At 40.2% G+C, this 19,990-nt stretch overlaps 1 protein-coding gene across 1 annotated transcript; it reads left to right on the top strand.

The window, feature by feature from the left end:
- Window positions 1-60: 60 nt before the first annotated feature.
- On the top strand, window positions 61-18,317 carry NUDT21 (nudix hydrolase 21). The gene is made up of 7 exons (XM_049786090.1): window positions 61-313; window positions 2,546-2,746; window positions 3,413-3,476; window positions 12,696-12,785; window positions 15,434-15,509; window positions 17,212-17,326; window positions 18,133-18,317. The coding sequence occupies exons 1-7, from the start codon at window positions 198-200 to the stop codon at window positions 18,152-18,154; spliced, it is 684 nt and encodes a 227-aa protein (XP_049642047.1). The 5' UTR covers window positions 61-197; the 3' UTR covers window positions 18,155-18,317.
- Window positions 18,318-19,990: the final 1,673 nt, after the last annotated feature.

Here is a 19,990-nt window from a genome sequence, read left to right as displayed (position 1 = left end):
CTCTACTTCCGGCCGCCAGAGGCTCCATGGGGGCACTTCCGGCGTGCGTGCGTGCGTGCGTTTGCCTTCAGCTTGTGCTCTCTCTTTCTGCTTTTAATGGCGGGCGGTGGCTGCTGAGAAACGCTTCTTAGCATCGGGGAGAAGTTTCCCTGCCGCTCCTTCTCCATTCGCCGCCCGCTTGTCCGAACTCTCCAGCAATGTCCGTGGTACCGCCCAATCGGTCGCAGACCGGCTGGCCCCGGGGGGTCACGCAGTTCGGCAACAAGTACATCCAACAGACCAAGCCCCTCACCCTGGAGCGCACCATCAACCTGTAAGTGCGGCCTGGCCCGGCCCGGCCCGGCCTGTCTGTGCAACCATTCTCTGGGATCCGGAGACTGATCGGGCCTCGCGATCTCTCGCGCCCTCGGGTCCCGGGCTCCCCAACACCCGCACTGTGGCTTCAGGGCGCGCGCCCCTTTCCGCATCCTGCAGCTCTGGGACTTGAAGCGCGTCGGAGAGGGTGTAGACGGGAAGACAAAGACAGACGCGGTCCCTTGCTCTTGTGTCTGCCTTCTGTCTAGCCCAGTTGGCTGCGGGTCCAGCCTCTCTCTTAGCGAGCGGTCTGCCCCAGCTAGGCGTGGTGGGGTTTATTCTTGCATCCAGACCATTGCAAAGCAACTGGGGTGGTGTGGAGAGCATTTTTTTATTTGCTCTGCGTGGGATAACGGGATGCGGTTCGAGGTCCTTCCTCCCCCCCCCCCCCCAATCCACTAGTTGGTTTTGGAAGTGAACGATGCAGCGGGGCCTGTAGCTTCAATCCCCCTGATAACCGGCTCCGTTGTATTTCAGGTCACGCACACAGGCCTGGACCCTGGTTCCATCTATCTGCTTGGTGCACTCTGGAACTGGGAAGGAGGGGGCTGGGTGGTTGTACCAAAGGGCCTCTCACCGTGCTGTGCAGGTTTTTTTTTTCTCTCTCTCTCCACCTTTCTTAGTTTCGCATGCTTCTTGCTTCATGCTCCCAAGTTTCATTGCCATAGCACGCAATTGGCATTTGGACCATGGCTTTCCTGCTCAAGAAATTGATGCTGTAGAGGGCTGGAACATTTGTATAGCAGATTGGGTATTTGCTTGTCTGGCACGCAACCAACCTGGGTTTGATCCTCTCCTCCTATGGTCTGCTAAGTGCACTAGGAATAAGTCCAGAGAACCACCAGATGTGGGCAAAGCATTCTTTTTACCTAAAACCATACTGTCAAAGACTTGCTTTGTTTTGGGGTTTAGGCCACATCCGGTGATGTTGTGTGTGGGCTTACTCCTGGTTCTGCACTCGGGGATCATTCCTGATGGAATTCGGATTACCCTGTTGTGTGCCAGGGATCAAACTCGGATTGACGATGTGCAAAGCAAGTTCCTACTTTTGCTCCAGCTTCACAACAAAGACTTATGAGAATAATCCGAGAGATGATGAAAAGTGGTGGTTGGGTTATTATTTTAAAACGGTCGTTATTTCCCACAATTAGTAGAATTATGATTAGGAAGAATTTAGAAGGCTATTTTACAAAGTTAACTTTGTTAGTATAACAGTCATGATTTAAAACCACGGGATTAACAAACAATCAGATATCTAAAAAGTTACTCCTTGAGGGCTTTAAGCCAAAGAGTATCCCCTGAGCATTGCCAGGTATGGCCCCTCACCCTCTCCAAAGCTACTTCTTGGGCTAGAGAGATAGTATACTGTAAGTAAGGCACTTGCCTTGCATGCTGCCAATGTGTATTTAATCCTGGCGACCAGTGTGGCCTCCAGAGCCCCAACAGGAGAGATACCTGTACTCGAGCCAGAAATAAGTCCTAAGCACCCAAGGGTGTAGTGTGCCTCTCCCTCCTCCCAAAGATACATTGTCAAGCATTTAAGAGCCTATGAATAGTATTACCTGTGCTTGAAATTCCAGTGTGGAATGGCAGGTTTTTTTTCTAATAAACAGTGTTCTTAAGAGTTCAGAGGGGGCCGGCGAGGTGGCGCTAGAGGTAAGGTGTCTTCTGCCTTGCAAGCGCTAGCCAAGGAAAGATCGGACCGCTGTTCGATCCCCTCGATCCCCCAGCGTCCCATATGGTCCCGCCAATCCAGGGGCAATTTCTGAGCGCATAGCCAGGAGTAACCCCTGAGCATCAAATGGGTGTGGCCCGAAAAACCAAAAAAAAAAAAGGAGTTCAGAGAACTAAGTTTCTAGTTTTTGGTGTCTCAGCTAGCTGTGTAACATTGTCTCAGTATAAAATAGACTTTTTACCATGATTGCTTTATGTGAGACTGGTAACTGCACATTAAATTCTGTCAGGGGCCCGAGTGATAGCACAGGGTAGGGTGTTTGCCTTGCATGCCGCCAACCTGGGATGGACCCAGGTTCAATCCTTGGCATCCCATATGGTCCCCTGAGCCTGCCAAGAGTGACTCCTGAGTGCAGAGCCAGGAGTAAACCCCTGAACGTCGCTGGGTGTGGGCCCAAAAACCAAAAAATTATAACTATCAGATTTCATATTAGATTATTTTTTATTTTTACCATAGGTACCCTCTTACCAATTATACTTTTGGTACAAAAGAGCCCCTCTATGAGAAGGACAGTTCTGTTGCAGCCAGATTTCAGCGCATGCGGGAGGAATTTGATAAAATTGGGATGAGGAGGACTGTAGAAGGGGTTCTGATTGTTCACGAACACCGACTGCCACATGTGCTACTGCTACAGCTGGGAACAACTTTCTTCAAATTGTAAGTGTCTGGAGATTAACTGCAAGGCAGTTTGAATAAGATTGCTGTTTTATGCATCGTTAGAACCACCTAGGAGTTATTTATGTCTACAAATACTAATGAAATTTTTCAGAAAAAGGAAAAATAAAACCTCTAGTATAATCAGTGTTCATTTACTGCCTAATATACATGTTGATATTAATGACAGCTTATTGGGAGAAACTGTAAAAAAATCAGCTTAACTTTAGATGTCACTGTAACATTACTAAGAATTACTACGCTGAAGTGATTTCAAGTTTTAAATTGTATTTATGTAGATAAGTGTTTTATTATTAAAGCTTATAATTCTTACAGTTTACATTTATTGTTAGATAAGATTATACAAAAGGATGTGTCAAATACTTGATTGCATTCTTGAAAAATATCCCATTCTTGCGACCTGAAGAATGTGATGATCATTCATCTCTGGACATAAAAGAAGAGACTGGAATGGGCTGGTGGTCAATAATTGATTTATGTTATGTTGCATATTTTGTTCAAACTAGGGTCTGTGTGCTGGTGGTCTGCTGAGTTACATGACATTTTTTCTTACATGACTCTAAAATGTTAAAAATAACTCCTAATGTGTTTTTACTGTTATTCTCAAATTCTTTATGTTGATAGTTGAAATTCTTAACCTTTATACAGACCTGGTGGTGAACTTAACCCAGGAGAAGATGAAGTTGAAGGATTAAAACGCTTAATGACAGAGGTATTTGTCTGTTTAACCACTTTTTTTTTAACTATTTTATTAGGCCCATATGAATACCAACAACTTTTTGAATAATTAAATTTGATTATGTTTGTGAAAGGATGTTTGTTTGAAATATTTAGTTTGCAATAAATAAACTTTTTTGAGTTTTTTTTTTTTTTTTTTTTTTGTGGGGTCACATCCTGTGTCCTTCAGGGGTTACTCCTAGCTCTGTGCTCAGAAAACGCTCCTGGCAGGCCCAGGGGATCATATGGGACACTGGGAATCAAACCACCATCTGTCATTGGTTGGCCACATGCAAGGCAAACGCCCTACCATTGTGCTATTTTTCCAGCCCTGCAATAAATAAAACTTAAACCTGGGGCCGGAGAGATAGCATGGAGGTAAGGCATTTGCCTTTAATGCAGGAGGTCATCAGTTCGAATCCCGGCATCCCATATGGTCCCCTGTGCCTGCCAGGAGCAACTTCTGAGCGTGGAGCCAGGAATAACCCCTGAGCACTGCCGGGTGTGACCCAAAAACCACCAAAAAAAAAAACCTTAAACCTGATTGTTAGTATAGTGTAAGTGTTTTCTGCAAGTTGAGCCTTACTTGTACTTGATATGTTTGTTTTTTAATTAAAATGTTGATGGACAATAATGGGTAACAAAGGTCAGTATTTATTTCGTATTAACTATGTTAGACACTTTCAAATATTTAACATGCAATACTGTAATTATTATAACAGTTCTAAGAAGTAGGTACAATTATTCTTACTTTTCTAATAAGGACATTTGGGTGTAGAAGTTCAAGTACTTTGCCTGATATTAGAAAGCTAGTATGCTTGAGTGTTTGAATGTCAGAAATTTAATTTCTAAGTAGGTCTCCATTTTTAGCAAGAGAAAAATTCTTATATACCTATATTCAGTTTTGCATATGGTTTTTAGGTTTCTCTTAAGTTCCACTACTTCTTAAAAGTCTCGATGTGCTTTCTAAAGACAAATGCACAGATGCAGGAGCCTTTTGAAATAAAAATAATAAAGAAGGCTGGAGAGATAGCATGGAGGTAGGGCTTTTACCTTCCATGTAGAAGGACAGTGGTTTGTATCCCAGCATCCCATATGGCGCACACACACACACGTTTTAATTTTTATTTTTCACATACACACACATATGTTTTAATTTTTATTTTCCCCACTTCAATTTATAAAACTTATACTTCTAGGGCCAAACAATATAAAACAGTGGGTAGGGCAATTTTGCCTTGTATACAGCTTGGTTCTTGACATCTCTTTTGATCCCCTGAGCACTGACCAGTATGGCCCCCATAATAAATAAAACTTAGATATTTTATGGAAAAATTAGGGTAGCAGAGGGGGAAACAAACTTAAAACTACCCATAACTTACACATTTGGTAAGATTAAGGCAGTACAAAGTAGGATAACAGAAAAATGTTAGTCTAGAAAGACTATTATAACTAAATTAGAAATGTTGATTTAGCAGAAGAGAAACCCAGAACTCAGAACTACTTTTCAGTGAAAGACTTCAGGAATAAAGATGCTGGAACTTATAAAAGTGAGGTCATAAAAAAAATTTAAAAAAGTGAGGTCATACATGGGTTAAAGACTGGGTCAATCGACAGTGTATGTTTTTATATCTATGCATCTTGTACACTCTGCAGTTAGGTGATCAGCAGTTAAATCTGTTTGGTGAGTGGTTCTCTGGTAACTGGTAACACAATACACACTGCAGTGAAATAGATGATGGGAAGAAGAGACTGAAAATTTATATCCTAAATAGTATAGCAACTTTACTGATAGAATGTAGAGTGTGTTTTATATAACCCAGATTGAAGGATAGAAGTTTGTTTCTTGAGAAAGTAACCAGTCCAGAAAAAAAATAAACTTTAGGTGATGATATCTAAAGAAATAGTATAGCTGCACTTGTGTATGCAGAGGTGGCAGAGTTGAGCATTTTACTAGTACTTTGCCCTTAATTGTGAGCGGATAATCACACACCAACCTTTTGGAGAAAGTTTTTAAATAAAATATCAGAAGCAGCAAAAGAAGAACTGGAGTGATAATAAAGCGGGTATTAGAGTGCTTGCCTTGTACACAGCCAACCCAGGTTCAATCCCTGGCACCCCATGTGGTCCGACACACACTGCCAGGAGTGATCCCAAAGCACAAAGCCAGAAGTAACCTTTGAGCATTGGATATGGCTCCAAACAAAAGAAATTCAACATATACAATATTTAGCAAGCAAGTAGATTTAAATATCTATGGAACTCTGTCATTAAAAGACTGTTCACCCTTAAACGCATGAATACTAAAAATATTAACAGAATGAAAAATTTAGCAAATAGTTAAAAGATTATGTTGAGGGACCGGAGTGGTGGTGCAGTGGTAGGGCATTTGCCTTTCACACAGCAGATCCAGGACGGACCTCAGTTTGATCCCCTGGTGTTCCATATGGTCCCTGAAGCCAGGAGTGATTTCTGAGTGCATAGCCAGAAATAACCCCTGCACGTCACCGGGTGTGGCAAGGGGGGGGGGAGGGAGGGAGAGGGAAAGAGAGAGAGAGAGAGAGAGAGAGAGAGAGTGGGAGAGAGAGATATTAAGTTGAGGAACTGTACCAGAAAGTAAAATAAAAACAATAGATGAGAAAAGATAAAATTAGTGAATCATTCTAGACATATTAATAGAAACTACAGATAGGATAAAAGGAATTACAGTATTGTGAAGACCAGAGCTACAGTACAGTGGGTAGGATGTTTATCTTGCACATAGCCAACCTGAGTTCAGTCCTCAGAATCCCATATAGTCCCTGAGTAGCACCAGGTGCAGCCCCCAAACAAACAAACAAAACAACAGAACCCCACTAATTCAAGAAAATTTCCTAAACTCAAGAACTTTAGTTTAAGATTGAAAAGATCTGGGGCCGGAGAGATAGCACATCGGTAGGGTGTTTGCCTTGCACACAACTGATTCAGGACAGATGGTGGTTCGAATCCTGGCATCTCATATGGTCCCCTGTGCCTGCCAGGAGCGATTTCTGAGAGCAGAGCCAGGATGAGCACTGCCGGGTGTGACCCCCAAAAAACCAAAAGATTTAAAAGATCTATTGGCTTTTCTCTATTATTAATAGATTGATGTGATGGCATATAACTATGAACTTTTAAATCATTAGAAATAATGAAAATTCTAAAAGCTTCCAAACTTGGGAAAAGGGACAGGTTTTATATAATAGAAATGGTAAATGGGGACCAGAGAGATAGTACAGCGGTAGGGTGTTTGCTTTGCATTCAGCCAATTCAGGATGGATAGTGGTTCAAATCCTGCCATCCCATATGGTCCTCCTTGGCTGCCAGAGCAATTACTAAGTGCAGAGCCAGGAGTAAACACTGAGCAGAGCCGATGCTACCCAAAAACCAAAAACCAAAAACCAAAAAAAAAAAAAAAAAAAAGATATATGGTGCTGGCTTCTCAGAAATAATATTTGAGGCTAAAGATTATAGAATGTGATTTGACTATTCTGAAAACTTGATTTATATTTCAGAGATTTCTGTGTAATCAAACCATAAATCAGGCAAAATATATTCATACAGTTCACCAGAAATGTCATCTTTATTGTATTATTTCTTTTTTTATTGTTTTGTTTTGGTTTTGGTTTTTGGGTCACACCTGGCAGTGCTCAGGTGTTACTTCTGGCTCTATGCTCAGAAATCGCTCAGCCTGGCAGGCTTGGGGGACCATATGGGATGCCGGGATTCGAACCACCAACCTTCTGCATGCCAGGCAAACACCTTACCTCCATGCTATCTCTCCAGCCCCTGTATTATTTCTTTTTTTATTGATTTGTTTTTGTTCCTGTTTTATAGGCCATTTCTGTTAGTGTTCTTGGTTTACTCTTGGCTCCATGCTTGGGGGATCAGATGAGATGCTGGGGATTGAATCTGGTCAGCCAAGTGAAAGGCAATATCCTACCCAGTGTATTAGCTAGCGCTCTGGCCCTTCTATTGTACCTTTTCTCAAGAAGCTATTCACAATGAAAGGACAACCGAAAAGAAGGTACAGGATCTAAGAACACTGGAGAGGCACATAGGGAATTCCTAGAACTCCAGCTATGAGGCAAGGCTTAGAGCATCTACAGATTGGAATAAATGCTAGAAAATTTTTTGTCTTTTAGGAGGAAACAAATGAAATTGACAGAGTAATTGATGCTTGAATTGAAAGTAAACTTAAGCTCTTAGAAAGAATGTGGGAATAGTGATAGTAAGTTATTAAAACTAAAGGAAATGATAGTTCACTAAACGCTTTTAGTCAACAAGTTACATTTAATTAGTTGACACCAGTGCTATAATGTTAATTTAAACTGCTTTTAATTGTGTACATACCAGTGTCAACTTGTTTAATACTGAAGATCTACAAAGTGATAGAAGATGGTAGAAGAAAAAGTAAGAACGGAAGGGGGTGTGGTTTTTACCACCTAAATTTATGTCCATGATGTTGGTGATGTTGGTGCTATTTTTGGGTTTGGTTTGGTTTGGTTTTGGGGACACATCCTGCAGTGTTTAGGGGTTACTCCTGGCTCTATGCTTAGGAATCACTCCTGTCATGCTCAGGGGACTATTTGGGATGCTGGGGATTAAACCCAAGTTGGCTGTGAGCAAAGAAAGCCTTATTCACCATGCTATCAGTCCAGCCCTGGTGTTGGTACTTTTTAAAGTTTTTTCCCTCTGTATTTGGGTTAAGCCTGTTGTGCCCAGGGCTAATTCCTGTCAATGCTCAGGGAATTATATGTAGGAGTTTTTCTGCATGCAAGGGAAGTTCTTTAATATTTGATGGCCCTTTATACAGGTTTTTAAAAATAAAAAGTAATTAAATGATTATAAAGATGTTAAAAATGTAACTTTAGGAGCTGGAGAGAAGGAGGCATCTTATAGGAGGTAAGGCTTGTGCTTCTTTTGGGTTCCATTCTGGACATAGCATATGGGTCCCAGAGCACCAATGGCCAATCCCATTTCACTCCCCAAATTTTAACGTTAGTGGTTAGAGAGATAGTATAGGGATTAAGATGCTTGCCTTATATGCAACCAGCCTATGTCCCCTGAGCACCTGTGGGTATGGCTCAGACATTCTCCTAAAGTGTAACTTTACAGGTTGTAGGTGGACAATTCAAGTGGTACAGCACACACCTATGTGTGCGAGGTCCTGACTTTGTTCTCTGCTATTGTATGTCATGCTTCTGGCATGTTGGGATGTAGCCCATGAGGCCTCCTGCATCTCATCTCCCTCTGTGTGTGACCTTGATGGCTCAGTGAGGTTCTGGGTATGCCTTAGGTGCCCACCCACAAAACTGCCAGGTGTAGTCCCTATGCTTTAAATGCCACTTTAATGTGTTGATAGATACGTGCCCTTGACAGATGTGAAGCTTTTTTGTGGTCTTCTTCCCCCAAACCCCAAAGGTAGTCCAGTTAAGTCTATAAACTTGAGCAGTAGTCCTCAAAGCCATTAGGATCATCAGAGATAGGGAGATTTGGAAGACTGATGAGGAGCCAAAGGAGAAATAACTGATGAATGAAATATGTACTTCAGTAACAATAAAATGCCAGTATTGGTTTATTAGTTATAAAAACTATATAAACTACTCTAATATGTTAATCATAGGGAAACTTACATGGTCCCCTGAGCCTGCCAGGAGCAACTTCTGAGCATAGAGCCAGGAGTAACCCCTGAGCGCTGCCGGGTGTGACCCAAAAACCAAAAAAAAAAAAAAAAAAAAACGATGTTTGCAACTTTGGGGAACCAGAGAGATAGTACAACAGGTCCGGTGCTTGCTTTGCAGGAGACTACCTAGGTTTGATGTCTGGCACCACATGGTCCCACCCTGATTGGAGTGATCCCTGAGGTCTGAGTCCAGGCAGGTGTGGCTCCAAAACAAAATGTTCATAACTTTTCTTTACTATAAGAGAATCTTTTTCAAAACAAGAAGAGTACTTTGGGGGAAAAAAATGGTAAATAATAGGGGAAAAACAGTTAAAAATTGAAAAATATAACCAGCAGGAATTAAAATGTACCATATGTAACTGCTTTTGCATGCTATAAATTTTTAACCCATTAGAAACTTTACTTTTGATTTTTAAAAACAAAGTTTTTCAGGTTTCTTAAAAAAATATTTTGATCATTTTTGGGCAACACATGGTTCTGCTTAGGGCAGGGGTCTCAAACTTTCAGCCGGCCTTCAAATATCACAGTATTCACGATTATTCGCTTACTGAATAATTGCAATAAAAATCGCATTAGTAAGAAAAAAAATCGCATTAAACATTCACATACCCTGAGCAATTTCGTTCGGGGTATGCAAATGTTTAATGGGATTTTTTGTGATTTTTTCCTTACTAATGCGATTTTTTATTGCGAATATTCGGTAAGCGAATAATCACGAATACTTTGCGCCTAGCGCAAACGTCATTTCCGCTGCTCCTGCCCGCTGTCCCTTGCATTATCGGAGGCTTAAGGGAGAGAAGGGAGAGAAGTTTATTACAGAATTAGATTTTGTCATACCTTCATCATGACTTCATCAAAGCCTGCAGTGAAGAGAAAGATTAATGACGAGCACAGACAATTTCAGGAAAAGTGGAAGACTCAGTATTTCTTTGTTGAGCACAGGGGCATCCCCACATGTCTTATTTGCTCAGAGAAAGTTGCAGTGCACAAGGAATACAACTTGAAATGCCATTATTCAACTAAACATGCTGAGGAATGTGCAAAATATCAAGGAAATGAGAGAGCCAAGCAGGTTGCCAGTCTTAAAGCATGTCTAATGGGGCAACAAGATTTCTTCAAGAAAGCAACCAAAGAATGTTGCATCAGTCGAAGCTAGTTACATGGTTAGTGAGATGATTGCTAAGGCAAGGAAACCATTCACAGAAGGAGAGTTTGTTTAAAAAAAAATGCATGTTACAGGCTGCAAGTATTATCTGTCCGGAAAAGAAAGGTCAGTTTAGCAAAATCAGCCTTTCTGTCAACACTGTGGCAGAGCGCATTTCTGACATGTCAAGTGACATTTATCATCAACTGTGTGAGAAAGCCAAATATTTTGATGCATACTCAGTTGCTCTTGACGAGGGCTCAGATATAACAGACACTGCGCAGCTCACAATTTATGTCTGTGGTGTTGATTGTAATTTTGAATTGACAGAGGAGCTGCTCACAATAATTCCAATGCATGGCCAGACCACCGCTAATGAGATATTTCGGCATCTGTGTGATGCCATTGAGAATGCAGGTTTGCCATGGAAGAAGTTTGTTGGAATAATAACCGATGGAGTCCCATCGATGACAGGGAGGAAAAGTGGACTGGTGGCACTTGTTCAAAAAAAACTTGAAGAGGAGGGTGTAGAGAAGGCCATTGTTCTTCACTGCATTATCCCATCAGCAGGCCCTTTGCCGTAAATAACTACCGTGCGACAATGTGATGTCTGTTGTTGTGAAATGCATCAACCAAATCAGATCCAGGGGCTTATTAAAGCACAGGAAGTTCCGTGCTTTTTTAGAGGAAGAAATGGAGTCAGAATATGGAGATGTGCTCTATTTCACCAAGGTATGTTGGCTCAGCAGGGGAAATGTCCTGAAAAGATTTTTTGAGTTGAGAGAAGAAGTGAAAGCCTTCATGGAGAAGGATGGGAATGCTGTTTCTGAGTTGAATGATCACAAATGGCTCATGGACTTAGCTTTTCTTATTGACATCACACATAAGCTGAATGTACTAAACAAGATGGTACAAGGCCCGGGGCAGCTTATCAGTGCTGCCTATGACAACGTGAGAGCATTCTCCACAAAACTTGTGTTATGGAAATCCCAGCTCTCTCAGACAAACCTTTGCCATTTCCCAGCATGCAAGGAACTTGTGGATGCAGGCATACCATTCAGTGGTGAGAAATATGTTGATGCTATTTTTAAGCTAGAGAAGGAATTTGATCACAGATTTGCAGACTTCAAAAAGCATAGAGCCACTTTCCAAATTTTTGTGGACCCCTTTTCCTTTGATGTGCAAGATGCTCCTCCTGTGCTTCAAATGGAGCTCATTGACCTACAGAGCAACTCTAATCTGAAAGCCAAGTTCAGGGAGATTAGTGGAAAAGTAGACATGCATGGACAATTTTTGAGAGAATTGCCCCCCAGCTTCCCTGAGCTTTCCTGAATGTTCAAGTGCACCATGTGCCTTTTTTTTTTTTTTTTTGGTGCTCAGGGGTTACTCCTGGCTGTCTGCTCAGAAATAGCTCCTGGCAGGCACGGGGGACCATGTAGGACACCGGAATTCGAACCAACTACCTTTGGTCCTGGATTGGCTGCTTGCAAGGCAAACACCGCTGTGCTATCTCTCCGGGCCCCTCCATGTGCCTTTTTGGGAGCACATATTTGTGTGAAAAGTTATTCTCCACATTGAACTTCAATAAGTCAAAGAACAGGTCTAGACTTAATGATGATCTTCAAGCCATACTGAGGGTCTCAACTGCTTCCTCTCTAAAGCCAAATGTGGTTCAGATTTGTGAGAAGAAGTTCTGTCAAGTCTCTGGCAGCAAGGAATAGGCAAAAGATGACATGCTCAGAAGAACTGTTCATGATCTTCACTCAATGTTCTATTCATGTTCAGAAGAAATAATTAAAACTGTTAATAATGACGTTTGAGGACTTTTTTTGTATGTGTGAAATCTCTCATGCGGTCCCCAGGTAAATTGAGTTTGAGACCCCTGGCTTAGGGCTTTATCCTTGACCATATGGGATTCTGGGAGTTGAACCCAGGTTGGCCACATGTAAGGCAAGTGCCCTACCCTCTGTATTATCTTTCACATCCTTAAAAAACAAGTTTAATGATATATTCTAAGACTCAATAAATAAAAATTATGAATTTTAAATACTTATTTTTATATGTTGGTTATGTAGGTAATTTACAGAAGCTATACTTGAACATAGATATCACTGACTGGTATCAGTAATTGATAACTTTTTAAAAATGTATAGCCAAGGTTTGACATATTGTTCAGGTCTATATAGTTATATAGACTGCCAATTTTGAACTAATGGTATGTATGTTGGGTAGAGTGCTGCAACTAAGAAATTATATGGATGGCTTGTCAAGTCATACCTTTGTTAGGATACTGCCACAATTATTTGAAAAAGAGTTTCTGGATACATATTTAGTATTTCTTTTTCTGTATCATTTGTTTTTAACAGATACTGGGTCGTCAGGATGGAGTCCTACAAGATTGGGTCATTGATGACTGCATTGGTAACTGGTGGCGACCAAATTTTGAGCCTCCTCAGGTTAGTTTTCACTTTTTCAGAACTTTCAATAAAGTGGTGGACCACATGGGATGCCAGGATTCCAACTACCAAACCTCTTGAATTGGCTTCTTGCAAGACAAATGCCCTACCACTGTGCTATCTTTCTGGCCCTCCAGTGGTTTCTAATTTAAAAATATAATTTGAATTAATTTGTCTAACACATCTAAGAGTTAGTTACCTTTTCAAAAAATAGAATATTGGGGCCCGGAGAGATAGCACAGCATCGTTTGCCTTGCAAGCAGCCGATCCAGGACCAAAGGTGGTTGGTTCGAATCCCGGTGTCCCATATGGTCCCCCGTGCCTGCCAGGAGCTATTTCTGAGTAGACAGCCAGGAGTAACCCCTGAGCACCACTGGGTGTGGCCCAAAAACCAAAAAAAAAAAAAAAATAGAATATTGTTGCTTGTTTTTATCCTTCCTCTACTGCCTTGTATAACTTAGATATAGTGCTATGGATGAAAGCTTGTGTATCACTCATTGTGAATTGACTTTAACAAAGTACAGATACACCTGGAAATGGTTTCGAGTACACCAATACATTTAAAAAGTTACTGTAAACATTTCTTACATGTTCATTCTTTGATGTATGTTCAATAGTATCCCAAAATATTTTCCCAACTACTTTTTCATCTTTCTTCATCTTTAATACCATGGTCCTAAGGGGATTCAATGAATTCATTAGCCACTAGGCCTGGCTCTGATAGTATAAGGAATGTTTTGCATTTTTTATTTTTTAATAGTCCTGGGCTGTTGGTTTAAGTATCAGTGGGAAAAGCACATTATCTTCCTGTCTTGGTCTTTTGGTATGAAGTTTAATTGGCTTAAAGCAAGCACCAAGAGGAGGATTACTGAAGAGAATTAATAGATAAAGGAACTTAGTGTTAAGTAAGAGAAATGAGGACAGTGCTGGTAATTTGATCTGATCAGACATTTGTGTTGGAACGAGGGCTTTTAGTCCATGCTCTGAGCTACTTCTCTCTGTCTTTCTGTTGCAGAAACATCTCGTTTCCTACTAGTTCAAGGGAATCTCTAAAGCCCTAGGAATTGTTTTAATTCATTGTGCCTGAGGGATGGTGCTAATACATACTTTTTTAACTAGAATACTTGCTAGACCTATATAGTGAAAACTAACAGGAAAAAAGAAACAGAGGGAGTTTTGGGGGGTTTTGTTGTGTTTTTTTGTTGTTGTTGTTGTTGTTGGTTTGGGTGCCACAGCCAGCAAGGGTTTCTCCTGCTGTGCTTGGGGGCCACATGGGATGCCAGGGATTGAAGCCAAGTTGGCTACATGCAAGGCAAAGGCCTTACCCACTGTATTTTATCTCTGGTTACAATAAATACAGTTTTATCCTGGCTTTACTACTTATATTACATATATGTATATGTAACATGTAGGATATATTCTATGCACATGTGTGTATATATACATATATATTCTTTTGGGGGAGGTATCACACCTGGTAGTGCTCAGGGGTACTTCTGGTTCTGCACTCAGGAATTTTTTCCTGGTGGTGTTCAGGGAACCATATGGGATGCCAGGGACTAAAACCTGGTCAGCTGCTTGCAAAGCAAGCCCTACCTGCTATATTATGGCTCCAGCCTACTGTTGCATATATTCTTAGTTAATGCACATGTGTGTATGCTTATATATGTGTATGTGTGTGTATTGTATAATTCCAGGTGGGGATAAAACTTGTCAGCGTGTTTATATTCCTTTTTTATGTCTGTTTCTAGCACTTTATAAAGTTCTCTTGCCCTTAGAAAACATCAAAACAAGAATATTTTTCAGGGGCCCGAGAGATAGCACAGCGGTGGTGTTTGTCTTGCATGCTGCAGATGCAGGACTGACAGTGGTTCGATTCCCAGCATCCTATATAATTCCCTGAGCCTGCTAGCCTCGATTTCTGGGTGCAGAGCCAGGAGTAACCCCTGACTACCACTGGGTGTAACCCAAAAACCAAAACAAACAAACTTTTTTTGAATTTATTATGGAAATAAACAGTAGACATTTTCATAATATATACACAAGTAGAACAACCGCAAAAGTATTCCCATTTTAGACTTTTAAAATTTGTAGTGTCAAAATTATTTGCTTCCCTTCTCTAGTTTTCTTTGTTCCTTTAGATTCTCTAAAATATTTATTTTTGTTTTCCTAAGCAGTTTGACACTATATAGCTGGCAGAACTCCACTTTAGATTGCTTATCTCAGTCCTGAATGAAGCATGTCTTTAGTGTGGTTAGTGAGAGACGTATTTTGTTAAATCTTACTCAAGCTACATTTGTACTTCTAGTATTGTAAACATGTTCACATCAGGATTATAGAAAATTTAGATTTCTAATGCACTTTGATCACAAAATTAAAAAAAAAAAAGAAAATTTAACTTAGTGATATTTTTTAAAATATCTGATATTGGTTTGCCTTAGTAAGACTTATTTTTAAAAATATCACTAAGTTAAATCACTCCTGGCAGGCTTAGGGGGCTATATGGGATGCCTGGGTTCGAACCTACTCCATGCTATCTCTCCAGCCCTAGGGCTAATAATTTGAGCTTAATGTCTGTAATCAGATAAGTAGACAGATAGACATAGAGGTATAAAGTCTTGATAACTAATTTATTTTTGTTATTTTAGTATCCATATATTCCTGCACATATTACAAAACCTAAGGAACATAAGAAGTTGTTTTTGGTTCAGCTTCAAGAAAAAGGTAAGATATTTCTTTTTAAAGGGAACATCTAAAACTTTTATACAGTAATTCTAAGGATTTGTGTGTCTTCCAAGTTCCTTGAATTGCAGCTTTATTATAAGACAAAATAAAATCTTACGTGCAATTAGCTAGTTTTTCTTAATCAATATGCTAGTCATAGGAAAGTAATTTTAACTGGAGTCTACATAATAGACTATAGTATTTTATTTACTTTTTGGTTTGGGGTCCACACCCAGTAGTGCTAAGGCTCGTGATTTGTAAGCCAGGCTTACTCCTGGCTCTGCATTCAAGAATCACCTCTGACAATGCTAGGGGACCATATAGGATGCCAGGGATCCAACCCCAGGATGCCTATGTAAGGCAAATGCCCTACGTACTGGATTAGCCCTAACTGAGTTTTTTGTTTTTTTTTTTGGGGGGGGGGGTTTTGGACCACACCTGGCAGCCATCAGGGGTTACTCCTGGCTCTGCACTCAGAAATTGCTACTGGCAGTCTTATGGGATGCCAGGGATCAAACCTGAGTCTGTCCTGGGTCAGTGGAGTGCAAGGCAAACGCCCTACCACTGTGTTATCACTCCAACCCCTAGCCGAGTTTTTTGGGGTTTTTTTGTTTGTTTGTTTGTTTGTTTTTGTTTTTTGTTTTGGCTCATACCCGGCAGCACTCAGAGGTTACTCCTGGCTCTACGCTGTACGCTCACAGGGGACCATATGGGATGCTGAGATTCGAACCACTGTCCTTCTGTATGAAAGGCAAATGCCTTACCTCCATGCTATCTTCGACTAGCTGAGTTCTTTTAAGAGAGTCAATTTTAAATCTGCCTTCAGACTTGTGTTAAAAGACAAACCCAAATATATTATCCTTTTTTTCTTTTGGGGGGTTCACACACAGACACACAGCAGTGTTTGGAGCTTACTCCTGGCTCTGTTCAGGGATCATTCCTAAATGGGCTTGAACCATATGTGGTGCTAGGCATTGAGCCTAGCTCAGTTGCATACAAAGCAAGTACCTTAATCTCTGTTATCTCTCTGAACCCCAGTTTATGAGTTCTCTCTTTTCTTGAATGTTAAATTGACAGTTTCTTTAAATGTGAAAAGGATCTAGAGGGAAGTACAGCAGATATAGCAGATAGGGTGCTTACTTTGGACATGGCCAACACCAGCTCAATCCTCGGCGTTCCATATGTTCCCCCAAGCACTGCCAGGAGTGATTCCTGGGTGCAGAGCTAGGAATCACTCCTGGCCACTACCAAGTGTGGCCCAGAAAGTATAATAAAAGGAAGGGTCTAGATGTTAGATGTTATACAACCAACCTGTTTGATCCCAGCACCATAATGGACTCTGATCACTGGGTGTGGCTCCTTTCATAAATAAAAATGAAATGGAGGGTGCTAAATACATGACTCATTAGAAACATCTTGATTGTATAAAGTCCTGGGTTTGATTCCTGATACTGCACAAAATACCAAATGAGTGGAAGTGGTAATTATTGAAAATGAGGGCCCGGAGAGATAGCACAGCGGCGTTTGCCTTGCAAGCAGCCGATCCAGGACCAAAGGTGGTTGGTTCGAATCCCGGTGTCCCATATGGTCCCCCGTGCCTGCCAGGAGCTATTTCTGAGCAGACAGCCAGGAGTAATCCCTGAGCATCGCCGGGTGTGGCCCAAAAAAAAGAATTGAAAATGAACTTTTTTGTTTGTTTTAGCCTTGTTTGCAGTTCCTAAGAATTACAAGCTGGTAGCTGCACCACTGTTTGAATTGTATGACAATGCACCAGGATATGGACCCATCATTTCTAGTCTTCCTCAACTTTTGAGCAGGTAATAGAAGATTGAACATTTCTGATAAGTTCACACAGACTATCAGATTACATAAGCCACATAAAAAGGGATCATTTATAAATGTTGGTCTTTAAGGAAATGAAGACAGTTGATGGGTCCTTCATCAAGTGACTGAATAAAAATATGTGTATATGTGTAAATACTTCAACTCTGATGCTCTCTACTGGTAATTTCGAAATATTTTTTCAAAGAAGAGACAGTATAGTCAACAATGTATAATAAATATGAGGACATTAACTATTTTGGACATGAATTAAATTTCTTGTTATATATATTTCCTTCCATTTTTGGTATTCATGGTAAAATAGGTCCAAATCAGGCCATGTGAAATTGTCTTTAGTTTCTATTTGTACATTGAGTTTGATTTTTTTTTCTTTCTTTTAAACACAGGAATGAGGGGGGAATTAAGTTAAGGTTTTTAAAAACAACACATAAAAGGAAGGAATTAAAGAACACATGAAGATATTACAAATAAAATTTTGTTTCTGGTGTTTGAATTTAATTTCTATCTTTAACACATCCTCACCCTCTCACCTCAGATAGTTAATTATATTAATCTGTTTCATTTATAAGAGAATATGGTAGTTCCCATTCCCATTTCAGAAAATTGTGAGGTTCAAGTGAATATAAAGTTCTTAGGATAATGCCCGTGGTAATACTTAAAAATTATAGTTTAAAAACAATTTCAGGAGTGCATCAAGGTTCAAGCACCTAACTTGCTGTCCTATTTTCTCTTTCTGACTCCAGTAATGCTGTTTTTAATATTATTTATTTTTTTTATTCAGGTTCAATTTTATATACAACTGAATTCCTGCGCAGTGGAGAAGTTAAAGAAGTAGTCTCTGTGAGCACAGCTGTACACAGTGTAGAATATATTTAGTAGAAGTGTTTTTGGTTTTATCTTCCTTGATCTCTAACTTGGTGCCAGCTCTTTGTTGTTGAATAGTAGTAAAGTTAATATGAACAACTAGATAGTGCTGTAAAAGAATGTGATGATGTGTTCCTTTTGGTTATACCTATGTTTTTTGTACTAAATTAAAAAAGTGGACTTTACTTGTTTCCTTTTTAATTTTTCTTTTTTTCCTGTTTTACATTAAGCTTATAAAATTCTTAAGGAAAGGATGATAAATTTTCCCCTTCCTGGGCTGGTGAATGAGACAGTGACACAATTTGTTGACACCAATGTGCAACTCTTAATAGATTACTGATTGATACCTTTTAAACCACAACACCCAGTCCCAAGTTTGTAAGCAGTGGACCTTAAAGATACGAGAAATAACACATTGCGATTGGCTGGCTAGCAAATTTGTAGGAATTGGTATAAAATACCCACTTAGAACTCATTGGGAATTTTGTTCTTAACATAATGGGAATATTAATTATTTGTGCCATTGTGAAATTCTGTGTACTACTTATTTTTGGTGGGGTAGAAAATCATTTCTGTAAAGGAAATTTCTAAAAGTGTACTAGTTTTGAGTTCAACTTGCAAATATATATATTATAAATATGAAAATTTTGGTATTAGAAAGTGATATACTCTTCATAAAATATGTTTGTAATAATGTAATGATGTGAATCAGCTGAAATCTAAGGGTAAAGCTGGGGATATATTTTGACAGCCTTGAGAGAAATGTCAGATTTAAGCAATTTTAAACAATGTTATATCAGGAATAAACTTAAGCAAAGTAGTTTAATATTAAGAACATGGTATAATGTAAGATACAGTGTCAAAGAGGAGAGGTTTAATGTTTGTTTTCTTTTCTTTTCTTTTTGATGGGAATGGGGCTTGAAGGCCATACCTGGCCAAACCTCAGGGCTTATTCTGGGCAGGCTGGGGGGAATAGGGTACCAAAGATCAAACCTGGGTCAGCCTTGTGCTAGGTAAACAGCTTGCCCCACTATACTATTTCGCCCTGGCTTAGTTGTAACAAGTGTTCTCTTGACTAGTTCTTAAGCTTTATGGTGTTGATCAAAATGGTTTTCTCTTGAATACTGAGTTATATGAAGGTATATTGTTTATTCTTACTTAGATGAAAATTCTATCCAAAAATAATTGAGGAACTATTCTTAAATATTCAAGTGTATGATCGAAGTACTACTAAACTTTTGTGTGGTAACATCCCGTAGACTCTTCCAGTATCTGTTCTTAGTAGGTTAGTGCCAGTGTCCAGGACTGAAATGGACATGTAGTTTTCTTTGAAAAAGCCCCAAAAGTTCTCTGGATAATTTTTTTTTGGGGGGGGGGTCACACCCGGCAGCACTCAGGGGCTACTCCTGGCTCTACACTCAGAAATCACCCCCGGCAGGCTTGGGGGACCATATGGGATGCTGGGATTCCAGCCACCATCCTTGTGCATGCAAGGCAGACACCCTACCGCTGTGCTCTCTCTGGCCCTCTCTGGATAATTTTTAACTCTCTTCTCTGAAGGGCTAAGATTAAGTACATATCTCTCTGATGTACAACAGCATCTTTCTTTTTTTTTTTTTTTGGTTTATTTTTGTTTGTTTGTTTGTTTGTTTGTTTGTTTTTGGGCTTCATCAGGTGGCACCCAGGGGTTATTCCTGGCTTTATATGCTCAGAAATCCAGAAATCGCTCCTGGTGGGCTCAGGGCACTATATGAGATGCTGGGGATCCAACTCGG

The sequence above is a fragment of the Suncus etruscus genome, chromosome 14, assembly GCF_024139225.1.
Source record: "Suncus etruscus isolate mSunEtr1 chromosome 14, mSunEtr1.pri.cur, whole genome shotgun sequence".
Taxonomy (NCBI): Eukaryota; Metazoa; Chordata; class Mammalia; order Eulipotyphla; family Soricidae; genus Suncus; species Suncus etruscus.
The sequence above is the reverse complement of the archived record's forward strand: the minus strand, read 5'-3'. Positions and strand labels throughout refer to the sequence as shown.

What these genes read in the sequence shown, in the direction of transcription:
- NUDT21 (XM_049786090.1), top strand. Translation starts at nt 198, where the DNA reads ATGTCCGTGGTACCGCCCAATCGGTCGCAGACCGGCTGGCCCCGGGGG. An exon ending in CTGGAGCGCACCATCAACCT is followed by an intron (nt 314 to 2,545) that starts GTAAGTGCGGCC and finishes TTTTTACCATAG; the next exon opens with GTACCCTCTTACCAATTATA. An exon ending in GGAACAACTTTCTTCAAATT is followed by an intron (nt 2,747 to 3,412) that starts GTAAGTGTCTGG and finishes ACCTTTATACAG; the next exon opens with ACCTGGTGGTGAACTTAACC.